At 32.2% G+C, this 18,386-nt stretch overlaps 1 protein-coding gene across 2 annotated transcripts in view; it reads right to left on the minus strand.

Moving 5' to 3' along the window:
• Positions 1-18,386, minus strand: part of LOC100368963 (receptor-type tyrosine-protein phosphatase-like N) — a 209,548-nt gene that overhangs the window by 25,135 nt on the left and 166,027 nt on the right. For both annotated transcript variants that reach the window (XM_085501370.1, XM_085501371.1), the window contains 3 exons: positions 4,387-4,590; positions 2,430-2,618; positions 528-675 (listed from right to left, as the gene is read on the minus strand). In XM_085501370.1, the coding sequence (XP_085357496.1) occupies positions 528-675; positions 2,430-2,618; positions 4,387-4,590 (541 nt within the window). The remainder of the gene's footprint in view (positions 1-527; positions 676-2,429; positions 2,619-4,386; positions 4,591-18,386) is intronic.

Raw genomic sequence — 18,386 nt, forward strand, 5'->3', positions numbered from 1 at the left:
ACCTAACACGAATGACTGCACGCCTGCGATGAATTACTGCATTGCACAACCATGCAATGAATCAAATTCAGGCTTATATTTAAAAATCTAAATGCATTCAAATAGAAGATACATGCACTTCAATACATATATAGCAAGTCAGATTATTTTCACTTGAATGAATTATAACAGGCATCTCGACCGACTATTACCGACTATTACAAATTTTACTGTAATCTTTTCACCACCAGTTCCCTCTTTTCATCACAAAATAATCCTGTTTATATATCTGTACTTTCCTTCAGAAGATTGGGACAAAAATAGGCAAATTTTTTGTTGAGTAAAAACGGAAAAATGACTAAAATTTTGTCTGTTGACTCCAAAATTAGGGTTCATTTCCAGAAATATCAAAAAATGCAGAAAAAAGTTCAGAAAAATTTGGGCGAGAAATTCTGGTGGTGAAAAGGATAAACATTATTTTTGAAAATATATCCAAGTGTCACTGTATATTATATATATCTCAATACATTATATTTATGTGCACTTACAAGGTAGCAAATCAGGATATCTATTTTTCTTGACATTACTGGCATCACTACCAGCGTTAGTGCTGTTAGGCTCGGCTTCATAACGACATAACCCTTCCCACTCCTTGGCGAGACGATCTTTATTCTTCAGATGATCTTCCATATACGACTGAAAAAAAGATGGACAAAAAAAAAATGGTATTATGCACCTGGAAACATTCTACTGAAATCGAATTTTCTATTCATTGGTTAAAGCACTGTTGGATGTCAGAGTAATACTGCAGTTGTATTTGAATGTAAGTGTTTTGCTATCAGAAATTATGCAAATAAACTAATATCGCACATGTCATTGTTAAATTTCGTAGTAAAGTGGTATTCACGATTCATGCTATCACATGTCAAAAAGGGAAATACATTTGAACAGGGTTTTTTTTGTGCTGAAATGTGGTTAACAGTTTGTTTGCTACAATGTATTATAGTGAACTGTATATTTCACTATATATTTACATGCTACATTGTTTATTTCTGCTCCAAGACCAAAACAATTATTATTCAAATTAGATTAGTACCTATTCATGACAAAGAAGGCCAAGTAATGAATAATTAACTGCAACAGTTCACGCATCTATTGTCTATTTGCAAATATGAAATCTACAATGAAAGCAGCTTTGTAGAACAACCTATTGAAATTAATTAATTTCATTAATTAAAAATAGCTTTTTTTTTCGAAAGAGAGAGAATTATTAACCACAGGGAATAATTACCATATATATTTAGCGTTATTGAAAAAAGCAACAACAAAAAAAGAAGAATCAAATTACAAAAATATTCATACAGTATTCAAAAAAATAGTCAGCTGCAGTCATAGGATTGGTATTGTTCATTATGAAAAGAACACAAAATAGTAATAATTCATGTTGTGTGTGGGAAAAGTGGCTATAATTACAGCTCATTACTAATGCTCTATTCTTGGAAAAGAATCCAGGTAATTAGAGTTCATTTAGAATACTGTATATTTAAGTAAAGGTACAGAGGTAATTAGCTTTCTTTTGATAGGCTCCCATGAGGGCCAATTATAATCATGGTCTTAGAAACGGAAGAGACATACTACTTAACAGGTAATTATGTCGTTATATAAGGAAGTGATTACTGGAAACAACACATCTTTAATAGAACAGATAGTAATCAGTGTGTTTGGGGAGGGGTTTGTGGTTATTTTAATTCATCCAGAGTTCTTCAATAATTGTGGTAATTTTATGAGTGAATAAACTTTTGAGAAATTGGACTAAACAAAGTTAAATGGTTGCAATACATGTAGTTTAGAATAGTTCAACATTAATTACACAAAACAAAGAACCAAAGACCTGCTAAAATATCAACTTCAGGGATTGGCCAATTAATAATAATGATTTATAAAAAATGACATTGAATATTATATTCCTCATTATTATATGAGGAATTATATAGCAATGGTTATTCATCCTGTAAGTTTTGCTATTATTGACCAGTTTTCTGTGAACACATTTGTGATTGATATCAGTAGGTATATATAGGTAGACGAAGCTAGGTACTAAATTTGATATTTCTATTTTGAAATACAGCAGTTACGGTAAAAATTTTGTATCAACCAACATTCCAAACATTTAAGTTATTTACGGTTTCAAAATGTCTGATAAGCACTGGTAACTAATACAGATAGCAACACTGTTTTGCTCTAAACATAAACCAAAAATAAAATATGATTTACTTTGTTCATAAACACACCTCTTTCATTTACATAAGAGCAAAATACTGTTAATGGAGAAAAACATGGTATATCTGTTTGGCTAAAAGTGAATTAAATCAGAGAAAATTTGAACTAGTATTTATTGGCAAGAAAATAAATCTTTGGAATCCAGGTTCCAAATAAAGAAACACACGTACCAGTACAACATGTCCCGTAGAGATGTCCATATTTGGATGCACTGGCTCCTCACTCCAGGACGACGTACTACTGCGAGATGACGGACTCGGTACTGGTGCGTCACTATAATGCGACCCCAGACTACCAATGCGATGTAATGGTTCTGGTTTCTCTGAAGATTTACTTGCCATACGCTGACGGCATAAATCCTGCAAACAAAACAAAACAAAATTAATACTATATTGTGAAAAAAATGTTAAACTAAAATCAGCTTTCATAGCATATGATCCCACTGAAATCCCCAGACTCCAAAAAATGATGCACAAATACATGTATTAATCAACAATAAATATTTTAAAATAAATGTTTTTAATATTATTATTATTTAAATTTTTTTCGGTGAATATTATAAAACAAGCAAGAACATGAATTACAATTTAACTTCAAATATTTTTGTTTTGTTATTAAAAAATCCTAAAATTGAGTCATGAAATATTAATTCTTGACAAGTAGAAAATGAAAAACTGGAGGTGTTAGGACATGAACAAACAAGGACCATCAAAATCAATTTGTAGTATTGCAAATTTTATTTCTATCATCAGTAATTATTTTATTGCTGATCCATATACTACATACATAATATCTTTTACAAAGCAATATTACCGGTATACAGATTTCAAAATAGGTCACATAAATAAACAAGCAGCCTCTCGGCTGAGATAGCTCCACTGTTAGCAATGCACATTTCAATTAAAGAACAGAAGATATCATTAGAAAATGAACAATATGCATAGTATCAATGCAATGGGACTTGCTGTTTTCAACAAGAATTCAAAAATATCATTTTTCACCATAAATGATTGTGGTTTTTAACAAGAAGAAAATATCACCAAAAATGACAAAAATATTCACCAAAATTAGAGAATTGACGATATCATTACAAAATGAACAAATTTGAGAGTGGTCCACATGTAGTACCTATATACGTCATATCAAAGCAATTGGACTTGTGGTTTTTAACAAGAAGTCGAAAATATCACTTTTTACCAAAAATTACAAAAATATTCACCAAAATTAGAGAATTAAAGATATCATTACAAAATGAACAAATCTGAGAAAGGTCCACATGTAGTACCTATATATGTAATATCAAAGCAATTGGACTTGCGGTTTTTAACAAGAAGTTGAAAATATCACTTTTAACCAAAAATGACAAAAATATTCACCCAAATTAGAGAATTGAAGATATCATTACAAAATGAACAAATCTGAGAGAGGTCCACATGTAGTACCTATATATGTAATATCAAAGCAATTGGACTTGCGGTTTTTAACAAGAAGTCGAAAATATCACTTTTTACCAAAAATGACAAAACTATTCACCAAAATTAGAGAATTGAAGATATGATCATGAAATGAACAAATCTGAGAGAGGTCTACCCAAGGTACATATACACCAAGTATCAAAGCATTCAGACTTGTAGTTTTCAAGAAGAATTCGAAAAAGTAAAACATTGACACGAACGACGACGGACAATCACTCATATGATAAGCTCCGCTCGACAAAGTCGACAGCGGAGCTAAAAAAATGTGTCTAATTAAAAGTACAAAGTGCTGAGAAAAATATTTGTCTACAGAATATAATTAGATTTAAATTGGAAGAATATCATTATCATAAGTTGGCACACAGCCGAGTCACTTTTAGCTTGCATATTAGGGAAGATTAATTAGCCATTTAATTTATGACAAATGAAACAAAAACTCAACTTACAATTAACAATATCAGGTGCATTAGAAAATAAGGTACCACAATAAAGTCGTGTGTACTAAAAGAAAAGAGCACCCTAGCTAGGTACTAAATTGCAATATGGCACCATCATTTCAACAAAAACTCCTGAACTTGTACTCAAACAATGAGTAGATTTACATGACGAATCACATGATGTACTTTAACCAATCAGTGACAAGAAATCATACCTGGTAATCAGCAGTTGATGGCTGATCAGTTGGTGGAGCAGTAGTTAGATTCTGTAACTTTGCTTTCTGTTTGGCTTGCTTACGGAGGACATATATGATAAGTACAGCAACTAAAATACCGGCTACACAGCCTACCAGGATAAAGGTGAGGACGATGAAGCTTGGTGTATGGGAAGGAACGTGCTCCACGACCTGAACATGGGACTGCAAGAAAACACAAACACAATAATAGTTAAAATATAAGTAATACTGGTGGTATACATATCATGAAATTAAAGATAGATACAGCAAAAACTGAGACTGATTATTTGACTCTCCCCCAACGACAAATTTTTAATACAATATGGCAGCCAGAGAAGGGCTCGTCGCTATAGAGAATCAAAAAGTCATTGTTTCCATGGGAACAAGTTTGGTACTAACAATTTGAATTTCACCCATATTAATTATTAGAAAATTTCAATTTGCAAATTTTTTGTACTTTTTAATTATCCACATTTTTCCCTAGTAAGTCATGTCCATAACTGAATAATATTGTATTTTTTCCATATTTGATCCAGGATGATAAATAGTTGCCTATCACTTTAGGGAGAAGGTTCTGTGGGGTTAAAAACAGGATTAACTACTAGCTAGCATCTCTTGGACAACCACCTGTTGAAGCATTTGATAACAACATATATTTAGAATATAATGTAAAAGCTAGCGTCATATTTGCAGAAAACAGCACTATGTAATATCCACTGTCATACTATCTTTCATTTAATTTTGATAAATACTAGTAGCGGATTATAGCCGGCATATTTATGATTGAAAACTGATATCATACATCGTTTGAGCTGATCATTACGGATATTCAGTGTGACGGTGATGCCCGAGTTTTTATGTCAAAACAAACCATAGAAGTCGAAATACTAACTGGCCTTAGTATCATTACTGCATAAAAGATGGTAGCCTCAGATGAAATGTATGCATAGAGCCAGCTAACGAGTTTTACCTTGATAATTAGTGATACGAAAATAGCAAAAGTTAATTAGCCTGTGATTTACAAGTACACACCACATCAGATTGTATGTTCCTGTGGGACTGAGTAATGTACCGATTCCAACCGATATCTGGTGACCTATGCAACTCTTGAACTATGACCCCTACACAGAGTATATCACATTTATGTATCATCAGATGCAAAACAGAACTGCACACCTGCCTAGAAATGATGTTGCTATGGAAACAACTGAATCTTTCACTCAAGATTGTTTGACAAATAAAGATTCTTGACTACCAAAGCTTATTTTAGTAATAGTGGAAGATTAGGGAAATTAAAATTCAAAAAAAGTCCTTTGCTTGCATTCAAAAGAGGAAAAAAAAAGACAGCTTTCCCAGATGTTTTTGCAATTACAGAGTAAATCAATATATCAATTCAGCATAGGAAATCAGCTACAACTAATAATTCTACAAAATACGAACATTTATGTAAGGCGCAAGAATTTTCAAAACATGAAAAACACAGCAACAACCTTTAATGGCAGTTCAACCTCGTTTACTGCCATGTTTGTCATCAATTGTTAGCAAAGAGAAACAGTGGCATAGTCACCATGATATTTCACGGGATATTTAACGACAGGATACAGTGCAGAAAATTAATAACCTGCACCAAAATCTGGACTAATCGCATCAGAAAAAAAGAGACGCACCGGAACAAGAAATACAATCTTGTTGTTAAACACACAAGAAGACGAGGTAGCATCAGGTGTTAAAAATGAAAAGATAATGATAGCGCCATTCTACGCAGACACCGCCCACCTGAGACTTATCCTCTAGTACAAGTTGCCTTTTGTCAGATTTCAAACGAATATATCATGGCACATACGGAGGACTTCTTAAGTTAGACTCTGTAATTAGCACCCTCAGACACGTCTTCTATTAAAGTTGATGGCAAGAAAAGATAATTGCAAATTAAGACCGACTTGGCATGGTTAAAAATGGTAATTCCTGCAAATAAAACCACTAGATAGTTTTCATTTTGCCATAACAATGCTTAGATGTGCGAGAGAAGTGTGTCCAACTGGAGGGGGGGGGGGTGGCGCAGTGAAATGTCAATGAGGGAAGAGATAAAACACCCTTGACGACTACTAATTAGCGAATCTCTCCACGTTAAAACCCATACACTTGTGTTTCTCAGTTTTAACTACTGAGTTTAATACTGCTTGTCGTTCCGCTGTAAATACAGCAGATAGGCAAGAATGGGTAAATTCACACATGTAGAAAATCAAAGAGCGTCACTATACGCGAATTATTATTCAAGCAATCAGTTTCTCTTAAAGGAAGCCGATCGCGATGCAAGAGTTGAGAAATAATAAACACCAATTTGTCATGGAACATGCTTGCTTTCTGCGCTTGGGTGACAACCATAATGTGAATAGTTGGAGGCGATTTGAAGCGGATTTTGTTGTATGCGGTTTCTACATATAATCCTTGTATTGAATTTCTCAGTTGAATCCACATTCTGTTTTAAGTTATAAAATATTAAGACCCCAGCACGTGAATAATAGATAAAGGAAGAATCCAAGAGATTTTGCTTATTCCTAAATTAATCATAAGTCTATCAACAATTTAACTCTAATCTTTCCTAATCATCATCCGTCCTTTCCATTTCTTTTTAATTTGATCAACCGTATCTTTTAATTTAAAGATATGGGGTAGGAGGGGGGGGGGGGGTAGTTGGAAATTTAAGTCTACCAACCAGATGTAGTCACATGACTTTGACAATTTAACCATTTACATCAACAATTCTGATGAATTTGGTAACTCTATAATTTGCAAAAAAAAACAAATTATCAGAATATCCATATATGAATGGAAAGAGAAAAAACAATAGGTAGAAATGCAATCAAAACAAAAGTCCAGGGAAGCTCAGGAATCAAAAAATGCATATTGAAGTTACATTTAAATAATTAAGTGACTGCAAATAGTCATTCTTAGTGTAATTTGAAAGTTCTTTTCATTAATTTTATCAATGACCTATTACGATTTCTTAATAATGACCGCAGATCAAGGCCATTTTCCACATGAATTGAGATAAGCTTGTGCTCAGGTTTTTTGAATAAAAGCGAGATTAGAAAGACAGAAGCATAACATTCGACTCAAAAATCTTATTCAGAATATCTCCATTGACATCAAGATGAACAACACAGCAGTCAGAAAAATTTTCTTTTTTTTTTCTTGTTTGTTATCTACGCTGTTTGATAATTTTACCAGTGTGTCTACATCTATCTATTTCATGAATCATTTGCATGTTGTAATCTAAAGACCCCCTAAGCTGAGATACAAACTACTGAAAGAACACCTAACACAATGTAGAAAAAATGTACAGTTTTTTTTAAAAGCATGATCAAGAAACTAAAATTGGGAGTGCATTACAATGAAAAAAAGGAATATTGTTTTAAAATGCTCAACATTTTAAGAAATAAAATTATCTTTATTTTCTGTTATATTTTGCAATTGAACAACAGATGAGACAATTAAACAATCATTCTTGTATTCCCATTATTTACAATGACAAAACCAGCAGGCATGGGCGACTGTCTGCTGCCTAGATTCATCTGACATTTTCAAAAACTCTCAATTATCAAGGTTTCATCCCAAAGATTTTAATGTACATTACACACCACTCCCCGGGGCAGATTCTCTGACAATTTTCTTGGCAAAAAAAAAAAAAAAAAAAAAATGCATGCCCACCAAAGCGGGGTTGCGTCAAAGAGAGGTACTCAATTCGGTTTAGCTTTAGGGTAGCTGATACAAACAGAGATCCCTAAAGATACAAACAGTCAGCGATGACTGCAGCCAAAACAGTGATGTGTTGCTACAAGCATTTAATCTTATTAAAACGTTGTATGAATAAAAGACAACCCGATGAAATCCGTGCAGAGATGCAAGTCAAAGGTGTGTTTCCCTTATAGTCACTGACGCACTAATGACGCTCGATAGAAACAGGCATCAAATATGCTTTACGGCTTGTTATGTTCACCATGGTGTCGCAAATAATTTTCACAAATCACAGGATACTAGCGTAGGTACAAGTGTTCTGAACCCCATATTCTAGAATGAACGATACTAATGTAAGATGTAACAGTTGACAAAAAAACAATTGTGTTGCATCTCGTTATACAAAAAAAAAACCATGGATATGATTATTTCTGTATCACCGTGTCCTGTGACCTGAGGGGATTGAAAAACTCACTGAGACGGAGAAGCCAGTGTAGCATTCTGCTAGAACACTGTATTAAACTAGTGAAGTGAAGTGAAAACCACTTTTCCTGCAGCTACTTTCTGATCAAAAAAGTTACATTACCCAAATGTTACTTATTGCTGTATTTTTTCTACAGTAAAGAATGTAATGTAAGGCTTGCAGACATCTGGAAAATGATTAAAAAAAGACACCACTGGAGGCTATTGCCGAAAACTTTAGTGGTTTCTTATGATTATCTCAATGCCAATTACTAAGAAGCTATAGAAAGCATCCACAAAAATGTCTGCAGTCAACATGAGAATTACCCTATTAGATGTCATCCTCGTATAGACCTAACGATGGCTGTAAGAATCACAAGACAAATCATTTCAAACTATCCAGTGTTCTTGCATATCTTATCGTTTTTTCGACATAGATACTGGTATTATTTCTTCTTTTCTGACAAGACCAGATTGCAAAATCAATATATTGACAGAACCAAAATGCAGGCACAGTTCATCTTTTTGATACTCTTTGTTGACAATGATAATGATACATCTATATATTGAATTTTCCATATAAATAGCTTTATATGATATATGTGTATTTTCTCATTTTTCTTCAATCAGAAATGACCTCAATAATTAATTTTGATCTCGTTGTCTGAAACTGCCTTTATTACAAAACATCTTGGGTATTGCACGTAATGTTCTGCTAATTAATTTTACACAAAAACTTTTGGGACAGGAATTTCCTGAAACTTTGCTAAGGTATTCTTTGTGTTTATTCCAAAGAAAAAAATGGTTAGCCACGTCCTTTTTCAAAACACGACAACCAAATAAAAAACAAGGAAATTTTAAGAGCACTAAAATTGTTCATATTATACAGAATGAAAGGTTTTATACAATAAATGACAAGGAGTGAATAAAAATCAGGATTATTCTGTGATATCTCTGTAGTGTTAAAAACCCTACAACTTGGCAGCCATTTTGGATTGAAACATGACAAAATTTGATATAATTTTGGTTCATTTTGAAGTGAAAGCATGGATACTCTAAGTTTTTTGTTCTGAATTTGAAACCACTGCTCACAAAATATTAGCAAAGCAAAATCCTGTCACAATAGTGTGTTAGCTGTGACCATCCTGAATGAAAATTTTTGATATCACACCAGCAATGCATTCAAAGACGATGGAACACATGTTCATGAATGGCCACCTGCTGGTGCATTTGCAAATATACAGTAATTCAAATCACACGCGTATCCGCTGAAACAAAGCATTATAATGAACGACTATGTCAGTGTACAGATATAGATATACATATGATCGATGACGGACAATGTCGTGTCCATTAAGTTAGACAAAATCATCACGGCAGAAACTCATAAAATGTCTACTGTTGCAGTTTTCGCACCAGTGTGTTGATATGATTATATATGAAATATACAACGCAGCCAGAATACATTGTTAGACAAAATTCAGAAAGCCCTACAGGATGGTGATGGACTTTAACATTCGTTGAGTATTAACATAAATAATGGTTTCTACATAGACATCAGGTGATAAGAAAACAGATATGACCACAGGGAACCCAGGAAAGATTGTATTAGGATGAGAATACTAGAGAAAGAATATGTCAGTAATATTAAAATGTCGCTAGGTGTGTGTCGGTGTCAGTGATGGTAGCAGCGGTTGTCCTCGTTACTGTATATGCAGATACAGTCAGCGAAGCATGTATTTTTGACCAGTGATAGGTACAATCAGATAATACGTACACAGGACTAAATGAATGAGACAAAAAAACGATGGTGAACGACATTATACACGGTTGCATGCCTAGGGTGTTCAACTCATAACCCTTAATATTCTGTTAAAAAAAAATTTCTAAACGTATCATTAAAGTAATAATCCCTGTAGAGAACTATTGAATTTTATGCATATAGTTCTCATTCTGGAAATTCTGCAAAAAAAAAAAAAAAAAAAAAAATTCAGAGCAGCCTAGGAGAACAGATTCGGTAATTTCAGATGTTCACTAAATGCTTCATCATACATGCGTGTGAATTGCCAGTGATTTACGAATAATTTACACACAAAAAAATTGACTATTCAATTAGATGTGCTGGTAGTATGAATATTGCTGTAATAACTGAGGCGGTTTGCATGCTATGTCAGGCCTGTACAGTGATCATGCATTCAATCACTGTATGCTGATAGATGGAATGACTGCACAAAATGAAAACAGCCGTGAAAATATCATAATTCAGAATCCATAAAATTTAACTGAATGATGCTACAAGGTACCTGTATATTCAATATTTCAAAATTAAAATTGTCAAAAAACCAGCCAGTCGCTTTTTTTAAACAGGTATGTTGATTTTAATGTTATCAACAGAATTAATATATCATCTCTACTTGAAATTAATTTTTCGATACAAATCTTCAAAACACGAATTAAAATCTGAAATTTGATATTAACTGACTGATGGGAAATGTTTTTACTCAAAATCAGGTATGAAATAAACGCTTTGTCATGACCTTGTATGTTTGTGTAATTTCACATTCTAATGCTTTAATGGAGTAGTAAAAATTACCGAAAACACAGATGTTTAAAAACCATTGATTGGGAATGTCTTTAGGCGACTGTTCAATAACTCGATTTTCTATGTCAGCTAAAAATCTCGTATTACAAATTCAAAAGGATACTTGGACAAAACAAACAAATTATATTCATTTTTCTATAATACTCTCTTGAAAAGCCTAAACAATATTTCACCTTTATGTCAACTAATCTTAATTTTTTACAGCATAACACGCGATAGCTACCGAATAATTTGAAATGGAATTTAGTGGTAAATGAACACATCAAAAATGTTGTTGAGCTGGAACGACTAAATGAACAAGACCCTTGGTAATAAATATTGAGTTTCTGTGTTTTCTATAAGGTTTTTAATTTTGAAATGATATATACAGTACTCCATGCTTCACTGGGGAAATAATAATTAAAAGACAAATGTAATTAAATCGAACTTATTAATGACTGAACCTAAAGAAGAATAATTACCTAATTATTTACAAACAATTAATTACATCAAGGTGAGAGCAGTTGGATCATCAATCTTCCAAAATATATATTCATCAACCTGCCTACCCTATGTAATTCAATAATGGTTGCACCCACTTGAGATTACAATGGGCTATTCCATTATAAGGGGGTGACAGAAAAACATGAAGGTGATAGGATAACATACAATTAAGAAGATAATAATGATGGATCCTTGAATAGTACAGAAGGTATTACAGAGGAATAAAAAGGATTCAAAATATAGTAATTTTATGCTAATTGTAATGTAGTTAGATAAAGGAGATTTGACCATCAACGATTTGGAGCGGCAACTTATACTTGTACAATAAAGAGTTTAAAACATTGATTTTTCAGTTTGATATGCAATATAGACTCTCATCTTCATTACCCATGATGCAATTCTTGTAAAATGATACTGAGAAAATAACCCCTCATTTGTTGCATTATCTTGTGACCGGAAAAACTAAAGGCATCTAACATGATTGGCATTAAGGACTGATATAATTGGAATTTCCACGGCTTTAATCAGGATGTGGAAACAGAGACAGAAAACCTCATTAGTAAATTTGTCCACTGGCAATATCTTTGGATAATATCGCAATGATTTTTGTTAAGACTCAAAGAGTAAACAAACGAACATATATATATATATTCATTTCATTTTTCTTGATTGAATGTGTAGTTTGAAATACTCATGGTAAAACATGATAGTTTTATAATCTGGGAGAAATTCGATATATTCCTAAGAAGCCCCCCCCCCATGTCTGAATAGAATAACCCAAGAATATTGTTGAACTCTACGAAAATGATAACAAATCAAGGTATTAATATTAGTCGTCATCAGTTCAATCAATGTGCCCCCATGCCTGAATGGAATCACCTGACAGTGCTACAGAATAATGTTGGACTATACCAACAGATAACAATTCTAGGTTGAGCATCATTAGTAGCTGTCTCTAAATATAATCATAATTGTATATTCCAAGGATAGAATCAGTGCGAGTAACCAAGACAATATCATACAGCATTATTCTCACAGTGAATGTGTAACAGTGACCTAATCCATAACTGTCAAAAAGTGGCAGGGGTTGGATCATAAAAAAAATATATATGATGAATTAAGGCAATGACATTCATATATATGTGGCAAGTAAAATAAAAGTAAAATAATCGTATTTTTAATTTTATTTAACAATATAGATGGTTTGATTTTCATTTGTTCAATAAATAACGTTCAATTAAAAATATAAATAGATGTTTTAAATTTCACTAGCAGTTTGTTGGTGACTTTTGAAAATGTAACAAAAACATAATAATGATGAATATCAGTTTTAATTAAAAGAAAGTTCCCCGACCTTGCAAAAGCAAATATATAATTTTCAAAAATATAATTCCAGTTTGTAATAGCAAAGAATCTTTAATACTATCTACCATATGGAATTTCTAATACTGAATGCATTAAAGGCGAGGCTCCATATTGAACAATTGCCTAGACAAAACATCAACTGAAACACATTTCTTTTAAAGATATTAAAAAAATTCATCTATGCAGCATGGATAAAATACATAGACTTGTTTTGAATCAATAAATGATATCAATATATTCACAAAATACAATAATTTTTAAATTTCCCCTACTCATGCATGTATTTCCTGACTTCAAATAAAATATTCCTCAGTACAGCATCAAAAAAGGTTTTCAAATACTGATTTTTGAAGTTGATGGGTGTTGTTTTTTCACCTTCTAATAATCAACGTTGCCATGTTTCAGGAAACAGACAGGGAGAGATAAACTAGTGCACGAGTGGGAATTATTTTAAGCCTAGAGAGAAAATAGACCTTGCAGAATGGATGAAAAACAATTAGATCGCTAGGCAACGATGAATGATAGGAACATATGGAAAACGAGATGGGGAAAAAAGATAGAATGAATGGTAAAGATCCAAATTTCAGTGAGAGACTGACATGAGGTGAATGAGATGACTATAAAAACGTTCAGAGAAACTGGCGAATTAGAGATCTACTAATAAATAAAAAATTGCTATTTATAAAAACACATGGAGGCAAATAAATAGGAAAAATAAATCTTGTTAAATTTAGTAGATGTTACAATTGTTTCTGACAGATTAAAAAAAAAATGATAGATTGCATATGAGAAATGAGAAAGACATAAACAGGAAAACCCATCCCCTGAGTGCATCCAACAACCATGCCGTGTCATATTTAAAAAATATAATATAATTGCTCCATTTGTTTCAGCATATTTGAAATCAAAATTGACATTTGTTGAATTTGAGAACATTGATAGATAAATAATTTTGATTCAGTTAAAAATAAATGACAATTTAAATTTAAGTATTTGAGATGCATATAATGCTTTCAACATTGTAGAATAGATGAGATGTAGATGAATGACAATAATAACAAGATAAATAAATAGTAAAACTGTGCATGGTAACATCTGTATTAACACAATATGGTGTGTATTCGGGGCTTACCTGACACTAGATTCGTACAATCCCACATTTGGAAGGAAACCCAACGCAGACAGGGAATCAGATTTCGTAGAAAATGAAGGATACAAATTGAAGGATACTTTCGGTTGCGGAAATATCTCTGCAGCTGAAAATATGTTGCGGCAATGTATGTTGTACTAATCAACAGGTATCGAAGCGAGTCGATGCTGGGACTGACATCAAGCCAACATAGTGCAACCAATATGAACCACGGAAATCCCTTACCTCATGAATATTCAAATTAGGGTCAATATTACCATATGCAAATTACATGAAAGGTCACTAGCATAAATACTGCACACTACTTATGGGTCATTCACGACTGGGAGTATGAAATGAGAGTTGGCGGAATTTCCGTTATTAATGGCAACATTATGTACATGTCATTTCAATTTTCACTCAACTGTATAAAGCTTGTGCGCATTGTTTTTCAGAGCATTGAAACCTAACGAGTCTGATATAAACGCTCTACTGAATAAAAACGTGTTTGATTGAAATATGTAACCTATTATCACCATCAGTATATCAATTTTGCGCAATGTAAGAATTTCAATAATAAAAACTGGGAAATAGAATTCGGCGATCAATTTCAGATGAATGAGGGGGCTGCAAAATCCAGTCTGGATATTGATGCGACAATATGCCTGTCTTCAGTTGTGGTTTTGAACACGCACACGAAGACAAAATTCTATCACAAGGCAATAATTGGTGACAGAAACAAGTTTTCATGCATTGTAAGACTTAATACGCTTATCCCCAGGCAATCTATTTCTTTCTATATTCAAATTATTCCTCTATACCATATAATGACATGATATTACCATAAAACAAATATAATAATCAGGTTCAGACAGCGCAATATGAAAAAATAACTAATTTAAATATAATAATGCATCGTCGTATGTTAATTTTAAGCTTTTATGCGTTATGGAAATTGGCATACAGATAAAAAAAAAAACTGGCATTCTCACGAAGCAGTGATTTATACGTATACTCTCTCACTTTCATTGTATCCAACTAGATTGTTAGATTGGGCCTCACCAAGGAAGGATATGCAAGGACACGTTTACAAAACTCAATCGTTATTATTGAATTAAAGTTAAGATTTCACACAAGGAATTGATATAATAACTATGGTTTTTAGCCTATAATATATTGTAATTCAGAAACTTACAGCTGTTACGAGGGGTATTATATGTATGATACAGAAGGTCATGAGTTGCCAGCGTGTTAGGTAAATGCAGTCAAAACTTTAGATTACCCAACAGTCTAACACATGTCACCACACATTTTTACATAATAAATTAAACATATACATGATGTAAAGATTTATAAATCAATTTAAAAAAATAAATTGTGGTTCATCCTGAAAAAAAACACATTTTACTGGTGCATCATAATGATTTGAATATTGAAATTGAAGAAACAAGATATATTGTCGATAGTTTTATATCAGTAACAATGGAATCCTGGAGAATTACGCTTTTACAGGGACATTAAAACAAATTGTGACAAATAGACATCATGAAATGACTGTTGTTTCCATGAAATAAATCTGAAAAAAACCCCATAAAACATCCTAAATTACACAAAAAAAGTCAGTTACCCAACACTATAAGTATAAAATGATCAAAAATAATTCTAAAATCACTGAAATTGTCATAAATATGAATTATGGTACTTTTGACTAAAATTCAAATTTCCATATCATTAATAAAATTGTGCATTATGACAGTTTTGGTGAAGTAGTGGTAAAGTAAAAATGACCATGAATATACACCCACAATGCAAATAATCTCTGGACAATTGTAATTAGTTTGCTTCATTCAAAATAAATAGTAGCTATTATATCAGCAATTCAGTCAATGGCTTGGCAACTTGTTTAAGGAGAAACCATAAAAGGTCAAAATGTCACCGTTATACCTTACTGGCTCCATTACAAGCATGTCTCCAGTATAGGAGTGGACATAGACCAAAAAATGCTTTTATTGGCTAACGATTCATTAAATTACAACTTAGAATGTCCACAGACATACATTGTACATTATATTACATTTGATGATAGCATGAGTTACTAATAGAACAAATACGGTATACCGGGGTAGATTAATACTCCTAATTCGTGCTCTGGATCTACATTAGAAACAAGATACTTTGTATTTTTTGGGCTGCAACACTTGGATCGAAATACAAAGCTTCCAAAGCTTGCAGTATTGATATCGCCGTAAGCAGATTTCTTGCCTCATGCAAAATGCATAATCTTTGTATAATTTATTTACTCCCACAAGAATGAGATTTATTTTCTATATTTAAAAAATATCCCGACAAAACATGTCGTCAATGAATGTATCTAAACTGTATTCATACATGTAGAATGCATCTTCCAAACTCAATAGATTGAAATATTTATAGAAACTATATGTAGAATTCACATATGCCAAGCTTCAGGAAAACAAGCTGCAATTTGAAGGCCAGGTTATCCTACTGCCTTCCACTATTGTCCCATTTCAAGTTAGATTGGTATAAATTTTAATTTATCACAAATAAATATTACAAAAAAAAAAGGTTACAAAGACAATGAAAATTTACTATTTTTTAAAATTATATTGAATATATGCTTTGATTGAGTACAAATTTAATCAGATTGTGAAGATGAATCTCGTCTTGTTTTCACAGAAAAAAACTGGGTTTTACACTGATATCAATTGTTGATTATTATCAATGTATCTTCGATGATATATAGGGCCATTTTTCAGAGGCTTCCAGCATCAACAATCATGCTTTTACGAGATTCACTCGTCATCATTGTTATTTTATATCAAGTCATAAAATAACACATATACATCCTCACAAGAGATGATGTGAAAACGCGATAATTTCCTCAAGTCAAGCATGGTAATAATGCTTAGAAATAATTAATTCATCACCCATAACCAGCTTCATGATTGGCTGAAAAGCAGTTATTCTTCAATTCAGAGATTTTTCAACCAATGAGAGGCAGGGATACTAAATGCTGCATGGCATATATAAACAGCAGATTTAAACCATCTAAAAAATTTCTCATTAAACATTTCTTTTCTTTCTGATAAATGATTTTTGTTCAGGAAAAGTGTTTCTAATATTTTTTAATATGCGAAATAAATCATGCATTTCACTTACATTTTTGCTTCAGGGATATTTTTATTATTTGAGTAAAATATATGTATTAATTGTGAGTAACCGGCAGACATACAAACCATATGGAACACACATTTCAATAGAGGAATAGGGACGTGTGGAGATAATAAGGCTGCCATGTTGGAGGAAAAAAAAATACTATACAACCATTTTGGCTCAGCTGCTGTCAGTGCCACATAACCTGTTTCAAGGATTAAACACTATTTTTGGCAGTTGGGTCAAAGGTTAAGATAAAAAAAGTAAAAATTTTTAAAATATTGCAATACAATTGAAATGCACACATAGAATTAAAAAATGCGCAAAAAAATGAGTTTAATATCTAAATAAAAATTACTGCGAAAAAACAAACAAAAAAAACAAACATTTGATATTTAAATTTCTCAAATCAGTTAATTTCCATCTATAATAATCAAAGGTTATGTTAGCTTTATCTTAAAGCATGTACAAATTGCTCTATTCAAAAGACTAATGAAATCTTAACATTTCCGTTATGTTGAAAAAAAATGGCTATCAATTATTATGAGACCTGGTTGCTAAAAACTGCATTTTTATTGTTGGACAAACAAAAGCACTCGTATGCCATTGTATTTAGTTGTAAATGAAGCAACAGTTTTATTGTCACACGTGGTGACTGAACGAAATTGGAATTAATTAGTGAGTGAATAAATAAATGAACGGTAGGATTGAACGCACTGTGTTTTATAATATACAGAAAATGCTGACAATAACTATAATCATTAATCAGCATGCGGCATTAAATGAATATTTTAAATAAATGTATATAAAAAAATTCATTTTCATTTTTTGAACGTTTTCATTCGATAATTACCTTCGCTGCATTCAATACTGAATATTAAAATAATGTGCCGAGGAGTAACATATTTACAAATATAAACCTGATGCATTATCTAATATATCAAACATACTACTCCCTAATATTACACAATTTTTATGTTTTAAATGATGACACTTTGATGATATTAAAAAGACATATTAACAGTC

Source organism: Saccoglossus kowalevskii, chromosome 7 (genome assembly GCF_978046115.1).
Source record: "Saccoglossus kowalevskii chromosome 7, keSacKowa6.1, whole genome shotgun sequence".
Classification (NCBI taxonomy): Eukaryota; Metazoa; Hemichordata; class Enteropneusta; family Harrimaniidae; genus Saccoglossus; species Saccoglossus kowalevskii.